Genomic DNA, 23,174 nt, shown 5'->3' on the forward strand with positions numbered 1-23,174 from the left:
CCACTAAACTTACTGAAAGGATTCTGAATCATTGCTACAAAGGATAGCCTTCCATAGAATTTTTAAAATATTAATAAGATAGCTTCCTTGCTGGCTGAAGTGGTTTAAATAACAGTTCTTCCATGAAGCAGAGATGGATTGAAATATAATATATCCCCTCTCAGCTATCTCCTGAAATGCTAGAAATACCTTCGTGTCAAAGTCTTATCAGAAGAAGCCTGAGAGCTGGAATCTAGAATTACATTCCTTTTTTCCCCTGGATTTGCTACAAAAAAGTTAGTAAGAAGATGCATTTCCTCTCTCTAGCTGTCTCCTGTTTTTGACTGATACTACATACAGCAGTGGAGCATCTGTGTTTCAGGAAATGGACGTGTGAAAACAGTTTTCAAAAATGTGCACTGTCTACATAAAAAGAAAACCAAAAATATGTTTGGTTATCACTTTGTAGAGCCTATTGAATTTGGCTGTGAATGGGAATCTAATTGCCATCCATTCCTACTGGATCCTTCTGCAAACATTACATTTCCATTAAGTAGAGAAGTCAGCTATAGCATCAGGGTGTTGATGCTGAAATTGTAAAAGAAGAAAATTGACTAGTTGGTTGTTTAATAATTTATATTTCTTCTTGACAGACCATTAGAGGAAACAAGCAAAGCTACAGGTACAGAAAATATCATTTGTGTCAGCAAAGGTATAAAGGACATATTTACTGAAGTGTTACAAATGGCTCCCTGGTTTTGAATGATGGCTACTGGATTATGCTCCTATTCTTCCTTTAGAATCAGAGAATGTCTCCTTCATCACCTGCTCTTGTTATCATGGGATTGGCATAAAAGTATTGCCACTTGTAGGGCTGAATTTAAGAACTAAGGGACCCACAGCTTGGGTCAGAGATGCCAGACTTAAACTGCGCTTGGTGCAGAAAAATCTGTTCAATCTTCCATCCAATGGTAGTAAGAAATAATATTGTATTTTTGTGAACTTGGTAACTTGATGGTTATGGTCAGTACCCATCCTCCTTCTCATTTTGATTTTTCTTCTTCAGTGATTGGATGACCAGTATCCATTTGATGAGTTGGCCAGTCTGTTTTTTAATAATTTTGTATTCTTTTTTGATGAGCAGTTGTCAAAGGGAAGGGGCTATTCCAGCAGTTCAGATGATGAGATTTGCAATTGAGAATGTAAAAGCACACAGATGCCAGATTCATATTGCTCAAGCACAGCTCCAGTCAGTATCTTCCCTGACTAAGTCTAATGTCTCTAACTCCCTGCCTGAGTCCAGAGTTCTACCCCTGGACTCTAAGTGTCTTTGCCATGTAGCTTCTGCCTACCTTCTGGCATTTTATTCTGCTATTTTCCCCTATGTACAGTATAGATCAGTTCAGTGGTTCTTGATCCTGGCTGTACATCATAATCACCTAGGAAGCTTTTTCTAAAAACACTGCTGCCTAGGGCTCACTATGTGCTAATTGAATATGAATCTGGAGGGGGAAGCACAGGCATCAGTTTGGTTTTTCTGTTTTTTTGGGTTTTTTAAAGCTTAGTTTGGTTACCTATTATTATAAAACAAACCACACCAAGACTTATTTGTATAAAACTGTGACCATTTTATTATGTGTTATTGTGCTTAATTCTGTGGGTCAAGAATTCAAACAAGGCACAGCATTGATGGTGTGTCTCTGCTCTATGAAGTTTGGAATCTGGGCTGAGACAACACAAATGGCTGGGCTTGTCTCAAGCTAGGTGCTGGAATCATCTGGAGGTTTCTTTATTCACTTTTCTACCAGTTAGGCTGGGATGACTCAAAGGCTAAGTTCAGCTGGTACCGTCAGCCAGAGTGTCTACACGTGCTTCCCATATAGCTTGGGCTTCCTCAAAACATGGAGGCTCAAGGTAGTCAGATTTCCCACAGGAAGCCCAGGGCTCCAGAGGCAAATATTCCATTGGAAAAGGTGGAATTGTGGGGCTGTTTACACACGTAGCCTCAGAAGGTCCATAGCATCACTTCTGCTGCATTTTATTCATCAAAGCAATCACAATCTTTCAGATTCAAGAGGAGGAGACCCACCCCTCCATGGGAAGAGTGTCCCACATTTTACGGTTGGCATACACACCTGGTAATTCCAATGTACAGCCAGAGTTGAGAACAACTGGATCCAGCAAGGCTGGGACTTGGGCGAGGTGAATGAGACACCTAGGGTGCAAAATTTAGGGAGGCAGTCACTCTCAGGATCATGCAAGTGCAGGGTAGTTGTGTGTAAGGCACCTCCCTGGCCTGGCTCTAGTCTAGGCCCTGGTACAGAGCAGCTATATATGAATCATGCATGGGAGAGGTACATAGATGCCCAAGTCGCATACTTTGATATTCTGATTCAGTAAGCCAGGGGTGGGGACTAGGAGCTGCCCCATCAATTCTCACAGGCAGAGTCTCGTTTGGACAAGATACTTTTCTTATTGACTCATCTTGCTCCCAGATAGTTCAACTTTGTAACCCCCACAGCAACAGGCACGTGCCTTGCATATTTTTAGAGACTCAGTAAACAGTGGGTATCTCTCCCGATGAAAGGTGAGATTACCATTTTTGCAGCCCTCGCAGAAGTTCTCAAATACTGAAGAGTTACCCTAGTTTAAATTTTTAAGCACAGATAGGGACTGCATCCTTTATTGTCACTTCAACTTTGGAAAACTTCTTGCTTGAATGTTATCTGACAATCTTTTCCCCATAGCTAAGCTTTTTTTGACGCTTACTCTGCAAAGTCCACAACACTACCTTTGTCGATGGTACTATCACATATATGCATCAAAACTCTTTGAGGCAAGCATCCTCATTGTGGCCATTTTACTGACGAGGAAAACTAAGGCTTAAAGATTTAGTAACTTGCTAGATCACAAGATAAAGTGACCGAGGCAGGTTTCCAACTCCGGCCTCGAAGATTCCAAAATTCAGTGGTTTAACCCCTATCCTAATCCAACTCTTTGTTGATTAGCAGTATCTACTAATTAACCCGCCTTTGGAGAGGCTGGAGAGTGTACACAGCTCTGCTTGGACAAAAGCAAAGTTGGCAAAACCTCTTTGAATCCTTCTAACTCACAGGGTTTCCACCCTGGGGTGCGCTCGGGGGCGTCCTTACTTCATTCTTTGCCTGTTCTGGACAGACGCCCTTCCATCTGTTCGCCTTTTCTGTCTGGGCTACCTCCTCCCTCGCGGCACGTGAAGCTGTTGTGAGGTGGGCAGAGGCCCCAGGGGTATATCTGGCCAAGGCCAACGGCAATGCTGGGGTCAGAGTCTGCTCCCCGGCAAGGGGGCCGGCGCACTGCTAAACGCAGGGGTGAGCCAGCTCCAGGAGCCGTGAGCCAGGGGAAGGGGGAGGCGCGAGTTCCAGCGCGTGGCAGCGCGGAGGCCGGAGACCAGGAGGGGAGAGCGAGCCGCAGAGAGACGCAAGCGAGGCGCGCGGGGGAGCGCACACCCGCTCCGGAGCCCGAGCCTGGTGGCGGCGGGCGGCGAGGCAGCAGTGCGGCCACGCCCTTGCCCGAGCCTTGCGTCCTCCCAGTCCCGCTCCTACCTCCGGCGTCAGGTCTCCCGAGGATGGAGGATTCCCGGGAGACGTCGCCGTCCTCCAACAACTCCTCGGAAGAGCTCTGCTCTGCCCTGCAGCTGTCCAAAGGCATGTCTATCTTCCTCGACGTAAGTACAGTGGGAAGGAGTTAGGTTGGTGGTCCCCAGTGTCTCTCCTCATCCCCGGGAGGAAGGGGGTCGGTCCAGGTGCTCATCAGCCTGAGTTCTGCCCCCAGAACACCGGCGAGAACCACCTTCTACCTTGCTCCCTTCTCCCCCTGGAAAACTACCGAGGCAAAGGCCAGAGAAATGACCGCCGCTCAACTTGTAAAAAGGGCTGTCACAGACCTGCGGCTTGGGAGCTTGGGGCTTAACAACCCTTAAAGAATTCCGAAAGTTAAATTTCCCATCAGTCTGGGTTTCGATAGGGACTAGATTTGTAAATACAGCAGGATCCATTCGAGTGAATATGGCGTTTTAAAGGGAGCTAAGGGAGTGGGGGAGCATTGCCCCAACTCATCCTTAATGTCTTCTGTTGGCGGCCCGCAGTCTCGCTGATGCTCGAAGGCGATCAGGGGAAGCAACAGAGATTTCCATGCCCCGCCATTCTCACCCAGCCCTCTCGGAAAACAATTGCTCCGAAAACACACTTGTTTTTCTTTTTACAGCCGTGGCTATGAAAGATGTCTTTCAAGATGATTCTTTTTTCACTGCCACCTCCCATTTTCCCGTTTTTCGTCCCTGTTACTCTCCCTCTCTATACCTCTCCAAATTGTAATTACCGTGATTATCTTCATCAATTCTAGCTTTTGACTGCTTTTCCTTTGGTCCTCCCCCTTGCTTGGGTATTGATTCCTTTCCTCCATTTCTCTGATATGATGATCATTCTTTCTCATTCTTTCTTTTCCTTTCTCTGGTATTTTTCTGCCCTCGTGCTGTGGTTTCTCTCTTTATAGCAGTTTTATTTATTATTTGTTTCTCAATTTTGCTTTACTCTCCCTTCCTGCTGTTTTTATTCTCTATATTTCTCACCCTGTTGCACATCTCTTTTTTTCTGCCTTTAGGATTTGTGATTTCCCTGTCCCTCAGTCGACTGCTGGGCACCTGGTTCTCTCAGCCCCTCGGTTGTCACATTCCTGCTGTCTCCCAAGGTAGTTTCCGGCTCAGTGGGAACAAGTCTGGCTGCTTCTTGTTTAGGCATGATAGAAAATGGGGCAAGGGCATGGAGGAGTGCTGTGTCCTCTTTCCTCTACCCTTCTCTGAGTTATCATTTCTTATTAAAATCCAAGTGAGGGGGCCAGAGGCCAAATACATTTATTTATGGAGAGATGAAAATATGAGGAAATCAAATTATTAGTATCATAATGGTGAGGCAGAGATAAGAAGATAACGGAGAGGGGGCAAAGAGCCCTCCCAAGTTTATTTTGAATGGATTAACTGGAAGTTTTTGATTGGGAGAGAAAACTCTATGAATAATTAAACCTGGTCTAAGGCAAAAGATACAGACAAGGTTTAATTGCGTCTCCTGGCAGCCTTCTCTCCTCATCACCATGCAGTTCCAATTGGGTATCCAGGCATTCTGGATCTGCCATTTTCTTCCCACCAAAACATCTGTGGGCTTCCCATTCCTTCACTTGATAAGATTATTAAGTATCTTATTCTTCATGAGCACTCATCTCTCCTCGGCTTGGGTCAATCAGATATGTTATTGGTGCTAGTGGTTTAAGTGACTGATACTATTCCTTTTAAATCCTGCCATTCAGGACCGATAAGCCCTTGAGGAACTGAGCTGAGAGAGGGAGGAGGCACCACAGCATGCCTGGGAAGGAAGTCCTCAGGGATAGAGAGAGTCAGGGTCCCTGAAAATCATGTCTGTTATGAAGTTGATGATTAAGCTGCCATGAAATTGATTCAAAGAGGGCAAGAGGGCCCTGCATTCATTCTGACCTGATCTTCACTCTATCTGCAAAGACATCAAGTGCTTCCCTGTGACTTTTTAAATGCAGTTAACAAATCCTGGTGATACTGTGGAGATGAGTGGATTGAAGCTATATAAATGGAGCATCATCCTCCCTGACTCATATACCAACTTGGCGCACATATTCAAACTGCTATTTAAAAAGAAGAAAAAAAGGAAATTAAAATGTCATTTATTATTGTATATGCATGATTGTTCACAAGGTCTGTAAATAAACAGCATCAGGTCCTTGTCCTGAAGGAACGCGTAGTCTATGTATGGGACAGCCTGTCTTCTTATATCTATTTCTAGAATTTAAAAAGAAAAATATAAAACTGATGAGAGGTGTTGACATGCTTGTTTGCCAGTAAAATGTTAGAGTCTCCAAAAAAAACTGCCACTGAATTTTATCTCAAATGGAAAAGATTTTGTTTATACTTCTCTTCAAGATATTTTGTGAAAAATCTAGCACTCTGGAGAAATATGTGACATGAAAAAAGGATTTATTACTTAGGGATTTGAATTATGCATTTCCGGGTAATATTGCTTTTAGCAAAAATAAAATATGAAATATAAATACATAATTTTATTAGTTTTAATATATGCTAGTAGTACTGCTAAGAAAGATTGCTTTTTGAATTCTATTCAGATTATAAGTAGATATTCTCTATTCCAAGGAGGAACAGAAATGAAACCAATTAGATGCTTCTGCATCACATAGACTAATTTCCAAATTTGAGGAAAACTTTGATTTATGTTCCAATGCCATAGGAATAATCAATACTGTAAGAAATGATTTAAACTACTTTTGAGGATACTGTTAATGACAGGACTAGACATGTCCAGCTGGTTAGAAACTAGCCATAGATCAGAAAACTAGAGATTTACCACAACTGTTGACTTTTGCTTCATTTTCCTTACCTCCAAATCAGCAATAATATGCTACTTAATTCTAAAGTTGTTGTTGTGAGTATGAAATAAGAGTTCATAGGGTGGAAAACTGAGGAACAAAGGAAAATGTGTGGTATAAATTTGAACTATTATTGTTATGTCAGTGTTCCATGTTGAATGCATAAATAACAGCAGCCAAACCCACAAACTAATACAAAGATTATTTCTTTATAAATCTAATTTATATGCTTTTCTTTCTGAAAAAATGACAAGTAAGCATCAGTTCATCATGAATACTCTTGCATACTCAGTGGGGGACTTAGAAAACCCAGTGCTGTGATCAAGGCTTGCCTGCCCACTGAGGCTGGTGCAGTGTCTTTGCATGCGGCACCCCCACCAGCCACAGGAGAGGGGCTGAACTGGTTGCAGAGGGCAGCAACATGGAAGGACCAAGAGGATGATGATTATTTTCCTTTTTACACCAGTATACTGTCTTTTCCTTGGTTGCTGCATTCCAGATTATAGAGAATAGACTCTAATTTAGAATACTAGTCTATATAGCATGTAGGCCCTCTCTTGAGTAGTTACATTAATCAACTCTACTACTGTGTAAAGAGATAAAAGCAAACCTTAAATTCATCCTCAAAAACAAGATAAATCCCAAATGAAGTTAGTTGCAAATTTACCCACTCGATGCCGCTGTCTTCTTCCAAACAGTTTTCCTTTGATTTTCAAATGGAAAGGAAGTGATGAGGCAGAATTGGGGCCCAGAAAGTCGCCAGGGGAGAGAGGTGACTTTACTGTTTGTTTTCCCTTCCTTCCCCCAACCAAGCATGTGTGCCCATGGATACCCTGAACAAAAGGCACAGTGCATGGATGGTCAAGGGACTTTGTGGGAATGAGTAATAGTTTCTCCTTGCAAAGATACTTCATTCCGAAGCCCTGTACATACTCATCTGTATGAGAGGTGACATAGACAGGGGACTGACAGAGCAGAAACAGTTTCCCAGGTACAGTAGTTCTGTGACTGAACTCTGTTACAGCCACCTCCTATCTTGCCTGGTGCACAGTTGATTATTTGAGTGAGATTAATCAACATGGACAGTTGATTATTTGAGATTGTCCAGTTGGGAGAATGACAGTTAGCCCCATTATTGTCTGCCCTAGTTGGCAAGGCAAATGCCACTCTACTAGTTTCAGGAAGCAACAGAAATAAGGAAAACTTAGTTTTACTGTTATCATACATTAAAAATTGTTTTCCTACACAAGGCCTACACGAGGCAAAATTTAGAAGATGAAAGTGTATGTGCTGATTACCTTTTTTCCATCCATCTTTCAGTGCCTGCTTCCCTGCGTCCTACCTTGTGATGATTTAGTAGCCTGGTAGCAAAACTACCTGCTAGATGTCCAGGCCCACACACCATGACTCACCTACAAGATCTTCTCTTCTGTATGGTACTCCATATTCTGGATGAATCCCAACTCCCTGCCCTATATCCCAGTTTCTCAGGAGTCCATTAAGTGACTGGCTAGCTCGTCTCATTACCTAATTTTAACCGGATACATTGGGAGGAGGCACTTAGAGAATATTAGTTCAGTCAATGGTGATTATGTCAATATTTTATACTTCCAAGGTAACATTTGCATTTTAACACCTGTCTTCAATAACTTAAAGTGAAAAGTGAAGAATTTCACTCAAGGCCATTAAAGAATATCTTTTGGAGTAAAGGAGGCTATTTGATAATCCTTAAATTGTTGCAAAAACATAGCGTCACCTGCACTTAAGCTTTAAATCTGACCATAATGTTTAAATCCATTTACTCTCTATCTTGTGACAGCAACCAGTAAGATTAGCTGATCCAGATTACTATGGTAGCATAACATAATGAACTCAGTTCTCATCTGCAGTACATTTTTTATTAGTCTGTGGTCTCAGAGGCAAAATTTGCAGCAGAGACTGTTCTGTTTGTATTTAATTACAAAGAACTGTCTTAATAACAAAACCAACTGTCTTAATTTCATCTCTAAGAGGCTGGATGCTATTTAAGATAGATATTTATGAAATGAATTGACAGAAGTCCTGGTGTGTGGTTATTCCTATTCTAGTCACTTTGAACTCATAAGGACATGGTAGAGCTTGAAATGGAATCTTAGAGAATATCAAAGGTAGGAAACAGGCTGTGTTTCATGTCTCCCTGACTCTCAGCTGGGGCTTCATAGTTTCAGAGGAGAAGAAGAAGCTGGTTATGATGGAGATGGGTCCCCAGAATTTCCACAAGAAATTACCTCTATGGAGTAGAAAGAATTTGTGCCATTCTGCTCTAAGCACAGAAGCTCTTACTATTGAAAGCAGTCCTCTTGCAATAATGAAAGAAATTCAGTCTTAAAAAGGGACCAACTTCTTATGCATGCAAGTCAGAGTGATACATAACTGTTGGAAATTTTTCAGGGGTAAGATTTTTGGTAGGAATATTAGTATTTTGTAATAAAACACATTGTAATAATGATTAGATTTATCCATACCTCATTTCCATAAAGTAAACAGAAGGAAAGGAGAAAGGAGGGTAATGTTTCTATGGTAGAAAGTAGTAAAACAGACAACTTTGCAAATTAATAACTATGCTCATGTTTCGAGCTGGCTACCAAGAAGTGACAACCTAAGTATAAGAGTAGCTCTGGTTGCTTAACCATAGCTACATATTGCTCAGGAAAAATGATCCTTAAGTGCCCTTTTTGCATGATTAAAGGTTGTCTTTGCAATATGATAAAGGGACATTTCTTTGGTACTGTATATAACATAGCTGTGTATTATATTATCCAGGTTTTTTTTCTATGAGTATACAGCATCAGGACTAATTTGATTCTTCCTAACAGAAAAAATAACCCAAACTATCTTAAGATTAAAAAAAAATAACAATTTATTGGCTCAATGAAAAGCAGAGATCGTCCTGTCAGGGTGGCTTCATCAGGGGCTCAGAGAGTATCATCAGGATCCAGTTTCTCCAAGTCTCTGGACACTGCTTTCTTGAGTGTTGGTTATTTCTAGGTTAGTTCTTGTATTAGTTTTGTAGGTCTGCCACAGTTAAGTGCTACGCAAAAGGTGGTTTAAACAACAAAATTTATTCTCTCATTTCTGGAGGCTAGAAGTGTGAAATCAAGGTGTAGGCAGGACCGTTTGCTCCCTCTGAAGTTCTAGGGGAGAATCTGTTCCATGCCTTTCTCCCAGCTTCTGGTGGTGGCCATCAGCCTTTTGCATTCCTTGGCTTGCAGCTGCATCACTTGAATATGTGCTTCCATCAATCAGATGGCCTTCTTCTCTGTTTCCCTGCATCTCTGAATCTTTCTTTCTTTGTAAAGTCCTTGGATTTAGGGCCCACTACCATCCAGTAAGACCTTATCTTAATTTGATTCCAACAGCGAAGATCCTATTTCCTAACAAGGTTGCCTTCACAGTTATGGGGAGTTAGAACTTCAACATTTGGTTTGGGGTGACACAGTTCATCCCATGATGCATATGATAACAAAAAGGCTGACAGCAGCTCCTTAAATGTATCTTCCCAAGTTCAAACCCAGCCGAAGACAAAGTGTGTCTCTCTTGACAACTCAAGAAAAACCATGGCCTACCATTCACTGGCCTTACTGTGCTCATGCCTGAGTAGTCACTTTGGCCTTAGGGATGTGACATCCTGTTTGTCAGGCCTGAGTGCTCTACCCAACCCTGGAGCATATGGGCCGAGAGTAGAGGAAAGTCTGGCTTCTCAGAAGAAAATTGGAAATCATTACCAAAGATACTGGATGGCCAAGCAGTTCATATCCATCAAAGACAATTTAAAATGTGTCCAAGATAATATAATTAATGTATAGAAGTAAGATAATATAGACATGTAAGCTTCTATGAATCCACAATTTATTTTGTTTCTTTCTATTCCCAGTTTTCTTGAGATATGATTGACTTACACTAAATCGTACATATTTAAAGTGAAAATTGATGAGTTTTACGTACATATATGTATATACACCTATTGAGCCATTATCATAATCAAGATAATAAGTACATCTACCACCTCAGAGCAGTTCCCTCATGTCCTCTCATGATCCAGCCCTCCCTGGCCTGCTCATTCCTCTGCCACCCTTAATTTGCTTTCTGTCACTGTAGATTAGTTTGCATTTTCTAGAATTTTGTATAAATGGAAACATACAGTAGGTATTCTTTTGTGTCTAGGTTTTTTACTCAGCATAACTGCTTTGTGATCCATCCCAGTTACTATAGGTGTCAAGAGCTCCTTCCTGTTTATTGCTCAGTAGTGTTCATTATGTAGATATACCATCGCTAGTTTGTCCATTCACTAGTTTATAGACATTTGGGTTATTTTCAGTTTTTGACTATTATAAAGAAAGACCTCAATTGTGGAAACATTTATTTAAAATTGGAATTTCTTTTATTTAATAATGAATTATGTGTGAATACAACATTCACTGCAATATTTAGAAAAAATGGTGATAAAATTTTTCCTTTTTCTTTTCCAGATACTGAGGAGAGCAGACAAAAATGGTAAGACCAAAAATCTATAGTTTCTATTTATTAATCTCTTACCTTTTAGGTTATCTCATAAAGAATAATATGGAAGCAAGAGGAGAACCGAAGAAATTAACACTTAAAATGTCAGTTTGTTGTACTAGTTGGAGTTTTAGGCAATTTCATGCCTCTAGATATTCATGAGAAGTTGACAGAGATATTTACATTTGACAGGAAGATAGAAGTTACTCCTTTGAAGTTATACTTGGGCTCTGGCTTTTCCCTTTTATGCTTTAAATTAATTTTAAAGCACTAACAGCTGCTATTTGTTGAGTTTCTACTGTATGCCAGGCATTTGGCCAAGCACTTTGCACTCATTTTGTCTTAGAGTGAATAAGGTATAGATCTGAGACTTGAACCCAGGTCTATGTGACACCAAAGTCTAGACTTTCCACACTGAACTTCATAGTGGCCTTGGGGGCTCCTGCTGTACTCTTAAGATGGCTACCTGGAAGCATGGATTGCCAGACTTATCTCCGCTCCTTGGCTCTTGACCATAGCTCTCCCATTTGAAGTGTATGCGCTGGAAGTGATAATCTATAGAGACAGAAAAGTGGGAGAAACTAGAAGGAAAAATTACTCCATCAAAGGAAATACTGTTTAAGTGATGCCTGCACAAAGTCCAATTATAAGCTGTGATAAGCAACATCTTTTTACTCCTTTTTTCCCCTACAAATTTTGTTCCATAGAATACCAAATCAGGGCTTACTGAGTTTATTTTTCTGCTATACTATAAGTACATAATAGAGCTATATTCTTGACAAGAGCTTCTTGACCAGTTTAGGATACAAAGAGTACTTTCTTATCTATGGGGGGAGATTACAGGCAGAGTCCAGATCTGACAGTTGTAGTCTAGTTAGCCACCAGGCAGCCAGGCCAAGAAAAGTTTGACTGGCACTGTACACCTTTCCACAAACAGAGAATATATTAACCCAGGGAGCAATAAAATAGTGTCGCAAATCTTGATAATATATAACTAAGCCTGTCCATCAAAATGTTTTCTAAAATTATGTTGTTATCAATTCAAAGGGGCCTTTTTTTCACTTGGACCACTTGATTAATTTTAAGACAGATGGAATGATGCTATTACCTTTTCTCCTCATACCACGCATTGCCCTTATGCCTGATATCCAGCTCCAGTGATGCCAAAAGCACAATTGAATCATCCGTCTATCTCCATGCTACCTGCCTCGTATTTCAGCAGCCGTTTACAGCTCAGGAAGGCATTATCTCCCTCTCTTCTCAAGTTCCTAGGCTCCACCTTCCTTTGCTTGGACTCCAAGGCTCCTGTTGAGGGTCGCTATTAGCTTTGTATCTGTCACTCTTCTTTCCAAAAAACTTGCTTCTTTGGTGACTCACTATCATAATCCATAGTTATAATAAAAAGCACCTGAAAAAACAGTTCACATGATTTGATGGATTTTATGACAACTTCATACATTATGCTATTTAGAGTGGTCACTTACACTGGCAGCCCCATGTGGTCCTGTTCAGTCCCATATTTCCTCACCTGCCTCCGCGCCTTATATGATACCTCTCTCGTCCTTGCTCCCTGTCCTAACACCTGAGCCTTATGTGCTGTCAAAGTCACCTGCCCTTCTGCTCTTATTCCCACAGTCTTCACCAGGCCCTCTGCAGTGCTTGTGATTTCCCGTCTGCCGCACCTCTGTGCTATTGTCCCCGCTTTGATCTCCACCTGCTCTAACATTTCCATGCCTAGCCAGCTTGAGAACTCTCATGTATTACTTGCATGCCTGCTCGAAAGGCACCTCATCTAGGAAGCTTTCCCCAGGTCCCCCTGGCAGGGCCCCACCCTCTCTGTGCTCTCCATACTTTGGCATCTACTGATTATTGCCCTCATGGTGAGGATGGCAGTTGTTTGTGGGGATTCTACTTCTCCAAGCCAAACATGCCTCTCTAGGGCAAGGAACTTGTCTTAAGAGTAGCCCTGGGCCCAGCCAGGAGTAGGTGCTCAGGGGTGTTCATTTAATGAGTTAATAATGATTAAGAACATTCCACTCCGTTATTACTCTTCTCCCTCATTCCCAGTGTAATGTGAGGGGAGGGCAGATTCAGGCCACTTTGGGTTTAAATCACAGTGGTGCCACCTAGCTTGGTGGCTTTGGGTAGGTAACAAACTGCACTCTCAGCTTTCTCATCTATAAAATGGAGATAACATCTACCTATGTCATGGGGTTATTATGAATAATAAATGAGATAATATAAGTAAAGTCCCCAGGCAGTGCCTGGAACATAGTAAGAATTTGCACCTGCTCATTTTCTTCTATTATTATGATTAATATTATCACTATTACTACTGAAAGCTTGAACTGTTTTTGTGTTGTGGTGCCTTGACTATTGGAGACACTTGGTGACGTTCTAGTCATTTCTATTTCAGTGGAGTTCAGTGGGAAAAAAATGACTATTACAGGTGCAAAATGGAAAAAGGGAGAAAGGATAGTGGATAATATAATGTAAATGAGAACATACCAACATTAAAAAACATCTTTCTGTACCATGTGTTCATCACATTCTGTATTTGCAAGTAAACAGCTGCTACATGTATTTGATCTCTGGGTAGCAGACCCCGTATGCTAGAAACCCTTGAGGACTGCACAGTGGGTGATGGAATAACAAGGAATAAGCGGTGATAAGCAGTGTGATAGCTAGCCTGCCAGAGTGCACATTTGGCTTTTGGAATTTATCTGACATGAAAGAAAAGCTACTGGAAAAATGGGAAAAAATACATGATTAATGATTAGTTATAATAATGGTGTCTTAGAGAGATTTTTTGTTATGGTTGTTTTTAAATCATTGGCTGGGATTTTAGACATAAAGGTAGACCTCAGAATAGGATTGCTTAGGAGAGATGTGAGTGCTTTGATATAAAGAACCCAGAATTAAACCTAGAAATGCAAAACTCCTGAGAAAGCTTACATATATGTGGGTGAATGAAAATGGAAATGATACATTGGTATTTGTAAAATTTGCAAAAAGATATTTTTAACCTTAGAAAAAGTCGCAATGAAAAGGGTCATAGTAGTGAATAACACCATCTGATTCCTGTTGTTGATGTGCACTTGCTAAAGATCCATGGCCATTCTCCATCTGCCCTTCTCGGTCAGCAAATAGGTAGGCTGTGTGGGTGGCACTTTTGGTCCCGATTTAATGCCTGATCTCATTAAGAGATGGTTATGGTTCTCCTCAGTGGCTTTTAGTCCCCTCCAGCAGCCTGTACATTGTGAACCTGTGAGGGCTGAGACCGGGCCTGTGTCACACAGCACCAGGCCCACAGCGGGGAGCAAAATGCCTGTCATAACATAGGTGCTCAATAAATATTTGTGAATCTCTTTGTAAGACGTGCATAACCAACAATTTGACCTTGAAAACTGAAGATGAAACACAGTTATATATATCAGTTCATCAAACCAACATTGCTATTATTTACCTGTTGTTTATTAATTAATAGTATTAGTAAAATTTATTGAGGACATATTGTGGGTGAGACCCTACTCTAGGTATATACATTTTCCTTAGTCATTTTGAAAAGTATACAAAATAGATGGTTTAGAGCCATGGGAAGAACACAGGCTTTAGTTTTATGATGTTGAGTAAGTTACTCAACTTCCCCTGCCTCAGTTTCCTCATCTGTGAAAGAAGAATAATATTACTTCTCCCATTAAGTTGTCTTAAGAATTAAATGAGATTACGCCTCAAAAACAATTAGTCTTGATCTCGCACATGGTAGTTGCTAAATGTTTTAGCTATTTTTATTATTTCCCCATTTTTTAGATGAAGCAAATGAAGCTCAGAGAGGTTAAATAATTTCTCTGGGTTACGTTGTATGCTAACAGCAGAACCAGGATTCTTGAACCCAGGTCTGTCTGAGTCCAGATTTGGTGATCTTTCACTATATTATGTATCACATGTATTTCAGTCTACACATACATAACTATAATTATAATCATAACCTGAATTTGCAAAGATCTTGAATATGATGTTCTGATTCCCCAATGCACAGTGGTTTTATTGATTTAATGCACTAAATGCTTCCTTGGTGATCTAAAATAGTTAACACTCTTTCAATTACTAATTCAAGAAAATAATGTTGGCTCGAAAAACCCTAGTCTAAGAACAGTTGATGTTGTATTTGTGTATTTGGGATATTTTGAAGACTTCAGGGTATCATTGTATAACCAATGTTAATAGATTAAGTGAGAATTGGTAAGAACCTTTCAATTTGTTTGCCCAAAGTTTGGTTTATTCAATCAGCATATAAAAATGTGAGCTCAGGTAGAAGGGTGAAACAAAGGTTTGGTAAGTGGGAGTATTTTCCCTGAAGATGAGGAACTTCCAGAGTACCATCCAGAGGTCTGTGATTCTGTGTTTCTTTTTTTTGTGTGTGAGGAGGATTAGCCCTAAGCTAACATCTGCCGCCAATCCTCCTCTTTTTGCTGAGTAAGCCTGGCCATGAGCTAACATCTGTGCCCATCTTCCTCTACTTTATATGAGGGACGCCTGCCACAGCATGGCTTGTCAAGCGATGTGTAGGTCTGCACCCAAGATCTGAACCAGCAAACCCCGGGCTGCCGAAGTGGAACCTGTGAACTTACCCACTGCTCCACTGGGCTGGGCCCCCTCTATGTTCCTATGTCTTGGTAACAAGGCTGTCCTTTGATGTGAGCTGCTTAGTCAGGCATCACTGGCCCTCCACTGGGCTCCACAGCCCTCTGATGGTCTAATCAGGGGTCCTAGCCCCCCCAAAATATGTAAAGACTAAGGGTTGGCCCTTGAAATCAGGATTATAATGCTGATTTTTATTTCGTAATTCCTCACTACTTTCTCAAACTGAGGAAAATTAGCAAAGCTGAGAATCAGATAACTGATTACAGAGCAGTCGGGATCAGAGACCGCGTAAAACTCATGTTTGCTCTCAGGCATATGCATACTTGCGAAGGCTTCAGCAACACACCTCCCAGTTTGAAAGTCAAAGCAAAGTATAGTAAGAGTGATTCATTTTGGGGGCTGGCTGCGTGGATGAGTGGTTAAGTTCATGTGCTTTGCTTCGGCGGCCCAGAGTTTCATTGGTTGGGATCCTGGGCGCGGACGTGGCACTGCTCATCAGGCCATGCTGAGGAGGTGTCCCACATGCCACAACTAGAAAGACCCACAACTAAATAAAATATACAAGTATATACTGGGGGATTTGGGAGAAAAAGCAGAAAAAGAAGAAAAAAGATAGTCAATGTCGTTAGCACAGGTGCCAGTCTTAAAAAAAAAAAAAAAAAAAAAGAGTGATTCATTTAAAAAAAGTCTCACGCCCTAACAACGGCCCTATTAGAAGCAGTGGCTCATCAAGCAGTGCAAAATGTGGGAGTGCATGAGTGCGAGTTCTGACTGTAATGATTTTTTTTTAACAAAATAAGGGAAAATAAACTTTCTATTTCCATAGTACTTTTTCTCCCTTAAAATCTAGAGCAGTTTCAAGCTCATAAATGTGTTTTTTCTGTCAAAAGCAGAAAACTGTGAAAATTCTTATCTTTACAAAGCTGAGCTTATCTGCTGTAACAGAAACAGACAGAAAATTTAGCTTCAAATTACTAAGCTATGGGCAGCCAAAGGCTAGAAGTAAGACCTTGCTCTGATCCCAGGTCCTCAAGCGTACAAAGCAAAGTATCTACCCTAACACAGGGCTTCTACCGTAAGCGGTTTCTGTAATCCATATCTACGGGTTGGCAGCCCAGCATTCCTTTCCCTTTCTGTTCCTGCAATGTAATCATCTCCTCTACTCCATCTAGATCCAGAAGGTGTGTAGAATTGATGGTTAAGTGTATGACTTTGCAGTCAGATTATCTGAGTTTGAATCCCTGTTCCACTTAACTCTGTGATCTTGGCAAGTTACTTAACTTTCTCATCTATAAAATGAAGGTAAAGACAGAGCCTCTCTCACAGACTTGTTGAAAAATTAAATGAGATAATATATACAAATTTCTTGGAAAGGTGCCTGACCCTTAAGAAGTTCTTAATAGGTGTCATCTATTTTCATTTTCTGTCCTAATTCTTGTTCTTATCTGGTGTGACTGTCAATCACAGTGTCTGGCCCACCCTCCAACTGGTGCTCGTTATTCACTTGGCGGTGCCCGGAGGTCTGTCCAGGATGACCTTGCTAAGGCCTCTGAGCTGCCCTGGGGCTTGTCCTACCTTTGCCCTGGTCATTCAGTGTTTTCTATTGTTTGCAAACCAATTGTCCTAATATAATTTCTCCTGTGTGCTTGGTTGTAATATTGGGATCACTTTCAGTTATGAGAGCTTATGAATATCAGTTGATCTGTTAGTGAGTGATGTTTCTATCCTTTTCCTTAATATTCTAAATCACACCTAAATTGTTAAAAATATAATTGCCTGTACATTACCAAGACTTGTATGGCCATGAGAAAATTGATTCAGACTTCAAAAGAAAATAGTGCTACAATAATAACAGTAAACAGCCTTAGCAAAGGATTACTATATACCAGAAGCTATGCTAGGCATAATTTATTTATTCTCCATAATAATTTTACAAGGAAGTAAATATCATTGTCTCAATTTCATCAATGACTGATTTCAGATATAGGTAAACTTGTTCAAGGACACTGAGTGAGTAAATAGGTTTTATATCCAGATTCCCCTCTAACCCAAATGTCCTAGGGCTTAGCCCAGGATGCTTCTTGTACTGTGCCTCATCTCTGTAGTAGGCTTATGCTGTTGAAATCTAGAAATTTCAATTCTTTCACATGAATAATGCTAAGAAATTCAACGTAATTTAAAAACAAGTGACAAAAATAATGGCATTGTTTTGGCTATGATCCTGTTTGAGGGTAGAAAGGTATAATGGAGATTTAGAACCAAAAAGGACAACTCTTAATCTTGTCTCTACCATTTGTTTGTTTGCTCATTCATTTATTCATTTCCTTAGTATTTTATTAGTGCCCTTTACATGCCAGACATTATGCTAGGTGGTAAGAATGCAAAGATAAAAAAATACATAAACTTTAGTATACCTTTACTAGGGTGTGATCTTGGACAAATTAATTAACCTCTCTGAATTTGTTTCCTCTTTTCTAAAGAATAACAAGACTAAATTAGCAGGGCTGTTGTGAGGAGTAAGCAAGGTAAACATATGTGAAGCCCGAGAATTTCATTTAGTATATTGTGAATATGCAACAATTATCAGTTCCCTTTTGCCTTCATTAATTTTGTATAGGTCCTACAAGATATGATTTCTTCACTTTGTGAATTAGTTATAGAAGGCTGACTGAAAACTGTGAGCCCTTACATGGCTTTCTGTTACTAGAACAAATAATATATTTGTGTAATGAAAGTAACTCTCTTAGAGTTTTGCAAATAGATCCAGAGAACTTAGTCAACTCTTAGGGACCTGAGGTGGGGAATAAGTATTGGACAACATTGTCTTCTGAGAATTTAGCATCTTATTGGTGAATGAGTCATAAACACAGAGAAAATGGAATAATAATGTCATCAACAATGCCAGAGGTATCACTAAGCCAAATGAATGGCAAATAGACTGATGTGTAAGAGTTCAGAGGAGGAAGAGGTCTCTGGGCTCCAGGCAGCCTGGGTAAGCTTATGGATTAATTGTCCTGAACTGAATCTCTAAAGATGAGTGAAAATTGAGATAGCTGGGGAAAAAAATGATGGTTATCAGTCAAGACCAATTCAGTTTAAAGTGACAAAAATCCAATTCAGATTAGTTTAGGTAAAATTGGGAGTTTGTTGGCTCTTGTAATTGAAATACCCAAGAAATGCTATAGTTTCAGACAGAATTGTATCTAGGTGTTCAGGAATCACTTTCTCTTTGCCTGCTTCCCTCCCTCTCTCTCCATCTCAGTTTTGGTTTCCTCTGGTTGGTTTTACTTTCAGGTAGGCTGTCTCACCAGGAGTGACAAGATAGCTCCTGGAATGTGCATCCTACCAGTTCAACAAGTCAGAATAAAGAGAGAGCATCTCTTTCACAATAGTTTTAGCAAAAATTTCAAGATATTCTCTGATCAATCAACTAGAGTCACATGCCCATCTTTGAAGTAATAAGTGAGAGATGGAATGAACAGATTTTGCAGGTTTTCAGGTACATACACACCCCTAGAGTGGGCTGGGGTACATAAAGCCCACGCAAAACGCTTGGAGTGAGAGAGAGGACCAGTGATCTCTCAAGGGAAAATCAACGTATTTTTACCAAAACAAGAGAAATTAGATGTTGACCAGGCAAAAATAACAGATATTCCTCTTTTGGAAGGTAAACTAGCTGGGAAAGCAGTGGTTATCCATTTGGAATGAAGGTATGAAGGAGGGGAAGGAAAGCATTTCAACTGTATATTGTATTCCTTTTTCTGTATCTAACACCAGTATTAAAAAATTTAATTTTTCATTTTGTGGTAAAATTTACCTAGAAATGGAATATTCTTTATGTTGCTAATTTTGGATCCACATTCTCTACAAATGACTACATGTTCCTCCAACAAATGTTTCATCTGTCATTCTATGAAAGGCTAAGTAAATCGGGTATTTTTTGTTGCCTTTTTCTCAGTCTCACCTAAAATGTTATTGTTAATCTCTATAGAAGTGATGTTAAACAGATATTTCTTTTTCATTAAATTACAAGCACATCCTTACTAGCCATGAAAAACTAATACACACTCATTCCCTCAATATGAAGAAATTTTTTTCACCTTCCCAATACAATTCCAAGTAACAAAAATATTTTGGTATAAGAAATAAGCTTTCCTGATAGAGTATCTAAATATTTGGGGTCAAGTCAGTGAGGAGCCAACCATCTGACTGAATTATTCAGTTTTCTACCTAATTTCTGGGCACTTGGTAAATTTTAAATGAATGGCAGTTTTAATGACCAGCTTCCAAAAATGTGTTCCAAGAGATGTGCTTTCAGGGACCACATCTGAATTATTTAACCTTGTTGTATTTCAGTTTTATTCTGCTCCTAGAAAGAAAAGTAAGAATACTATCTACTTCAAGAAATCATTGTGATGAGTATAGTCAATAAAATTTAGAGTAAAAATGTTTTGCAAGATAACAGGTCAACATATTTTTACTTGTATGAGCTCTGGTACATAAAACATATTTCATTCTCCCAAAGAGTCTATAGAAAACATGAGAGCCAGGATAGATTAAGGGGTTAAGAAAATGAATCTATTGAGTTGATTATTGAGTTAAACATGGTAGATTCAAGATCTAATATGAATAAAGGTAACTGATTTTACCATGTTGATAACATGGTGAGTCAGTTTTTGATATATTAAAGTTTCTAATTTAATTCTATATAATTTTCATATTCAGTTATAAATATTTTAAATAAAGTTTTTATTTTAGGACAGTTTTATATTTACAAAAAAACTGTGAAACTAATATAGAGAATTCCTATATATCTGACATCCAATTTCCCTTATTATTAACATTTTACGTTAATGTGGTACATTTGTTATAATTAATGAGCCAGTATTGATACATTATTAACTAAAGCCCATGCTTTATTAGATTTCCTTAGTTTTTACCTAATATCCTTTCTCTGTTACAGGATCCCATCTGGGGTACTACATTACGCTTAGTAATCATATCTTCTTAGACTTTTCTTGGTTGAGACAGTTTCTCAGACTTTCCTTGTTTTCGATAATCTTGACAGTTTTAAGGAGTATTGATCTTGTATTTTATACAGTGTCCCTTGATTGGGATTTGTCTGATGGTTTTCTGATGATTAGACTGGGGTTATGTGTTTTGAGGAGGAAAATCAAGGGGTAAAATGCCATCGCGTTATATCAAATGTGTATGCTATCAACATGATTTATGACTATTGACGACCTTGATCACCTGCTGAGGTAGTGTTTGTCAGGTTTTTTCACTATAAAGTTTACTCTTTCCTCCCCTTTCCATAACTGGACTCTTTGGAAGGAAGTTACTGTGGGCAGCCCACACCTAAGAAGTGGGGAGTTATGCTCCACCTCCTTGAAGACTGAGTATCTGCATGGATTATTTAGAATTCTTCTGCGTGGGAGATTTGTCTATTCTCTGGTTTAAATATTTATTTATTCAACATTTATTTATAACACTGTGGACACATGGATATTTATTATATAGTTGGGATTATGATCCAATACTACCCACTTTGGTCTTTGAGATCTCTCTCAGTTGACTCCTGTGTGACTTTGACATACCCTCATAACTATGAGAGTTTTTTAGCACTTCCTTACCTTCTAGCACTATCAGATGCTTCAGGCTCATCTTTGATAATTCCTGTCCTAGTCTTAGAATCAGCCACTTCTTCAAGAAGCTCTGATATTTTAAATTGGAGAACTGTATTAGAAACTAAGATCTGGTGCTAGATGTTCTCGTTGTTACTGGGATGTCACTGTTGTTTCTAAGATCTCTCAGCTGATGGAGCAAGTAAATATACATGTGTGTACTAACCCATGTGTACGCTCATTTCTACATATACCCTTATATATCTATATTAAGCTAAACATGAGTTCATACTGATGTCTCAGATTCTAAACCATTACCACATGGATTATTCCTAGCCTCTTCCCTATGCTTATAAGTGACCTCTCGCAACAACAGTGACAAACCTGGCCTTCCCAGTCAGCCATTCATTTACATAACTGCTCAATTCCAATATACATGTCTAGTACTCAGAATGTTTGATGAACCCCATGGGAAACTTCATCAACTATAGTATAGTACTTATGTACAGCTTATTTTACCTTTATCTTGTAGATTCCACTCATTTCCAAAGTTACTTAGGTCAGCGCTGTTTTCCCTCACTCCCTTCAGTGAGGTTGTTTAACGCATTTCTAACAGTTAAGTCATTTAGTCTCATTCTGCATTCCACCCTGGGATTTCCTGAACTCCTAAATGAGTTTTTGAGAATTTGCATACGATAAAGTTTGTTCTTTGTGCTGTAAAGTTCTATGGGTTTTGACAAATGCATATATCCATCACACTGTGTCGTACAAAATAGTTTCCTCACCCTAAAAAATCCATTGTTCTTGTCCTTTTCACTTCTCCCTTCTTACCCTGAACTCCTGGTAACTACTGATCTTTTTCCTGTCTTTATAAGTTTGTCTTTTCCAAATGTCGTAAAATTGGAATCATACAATAGGTAGCCTTTTCAGACTGGCTTCTTTCAGTTAGCAATATACATTTAAGATTCATCCATGTCTTTCCATGGCTTGATAGCTCATTTTTTTGAACATTGAACAATATTCTGTTGTGTGGATGTACCAAAATTATCTTATCCATGTGCCTAACGAAGGATATTTTGGTTATTTCCAATTTTTGGTGATTATGAATAAAGCTGTTATAAACATTCACATGCAGTTCTTTGTATGGACATGAGTTCTTGACCAGTTGGGTAAATACCTAGGATCATGACTGCTACATAAGATAATGCCAAAATGTCTTCCAAAGTGGCAGTACCATTTTACTTTCCCACTAGCAATGAATGAATGTTCTTTTTGCCCCACATCCTAGCCAGGAATTGGTATTGCCAGGTGTATTTTGGAGGGTGGTGGAGAGTTAGCCATTGTAATGGATGTGTAGTAGTATCTCATTACTATTTAAATTATTAATTCTCTATGACAAACAACATTGCAAGTATTTTCAAATGCTTATTTGCCATCTGTATATCTTCTTTAGTGTAGTATCTATTCAGATTTTTGCCCACTTTTTTCATTGGCTTTTTGCTTTCTTATTGTTGAGTTTTAAGAGTTCTTTGTATATTATGGACATAAGTCCTTATTCAGATGTATGTTTTGTGGATGTTTTTCCCAGTCTGTGGCTTATCTGTCATTCTCTTAATAGTATGTTTTTTTCATAGAGCAAAATTTTTTAATTTCAATAAAGCCCGGCTATCAATATTTTTCTTTCATGGATTGTACTTTTGGTGTTGTATATAAAACCTCATCACCCAACCCAAGGTAACCTAGATTTTCTCTTATTTTGCATTTTACATTTAGGTCTATGATCCATTATAAGTTAATTTTTATTATCTCAAAGGTGCAAGGTCTATGTCTAGTTTCCTTTTTTTGCATATGGACAGCCAATTGTTCCTGCACCAGTTTTTGAAAAGACTATCCTTTCTCTATTTAATTGCCTTTGCTTCTTTGTGAAAGATCAGTTGACTGTAT

General features: G+C 39.4%; 1 protein-coding gene across 3 annotated transcripts in view; it reads left to right on the top strand.

Annotated features, from left to right (window-relative positions):
• Positions 1-3,085: 3,085 nt before the first annotated feature.
• NECAB1 (N-terminal EF-hand calcium binding protein 1) overlaps positions 3,086-23,174 on the top strand; it is a 172,977-nt gene continuing 152,888 nt past the window's right edge. Inside the window, exons 1-2 of one of the 3 annotated variants that reach the window (XM_014728038.3) lie at positions 3,086-3,685; positions 10,932-10,956. In XM_014728038.3, the coding sequence (XP_014583524.1) occupies positions 3,272-3,685; positions 10,932-10,956 (439 nt within the window). In that variant the 5' untranslated portion in view covers positions 3,086-3,271. The remainder of the gene's footprint in view (positions 3,686-10,931; positions 10,957-23,174) is intronic. The other 2 variants (XM_023648668.2, XM_023648669.2) reach the window with 2 other exon arrangements.

The sequence above is a fragment of the Equus caballus genome, chromosome 9 (assembly GCF_041296265.1).
Source record: "Equus caballus isolate H_3958 breed thoroughbred chromosome 9, TB-T2T, whole genome shotgun sequence".
NCBI lineage: Eukaryota > Metazoa > Chordata > Mammalia > Perissodactyla > Equidae > Equus > Equus caballus.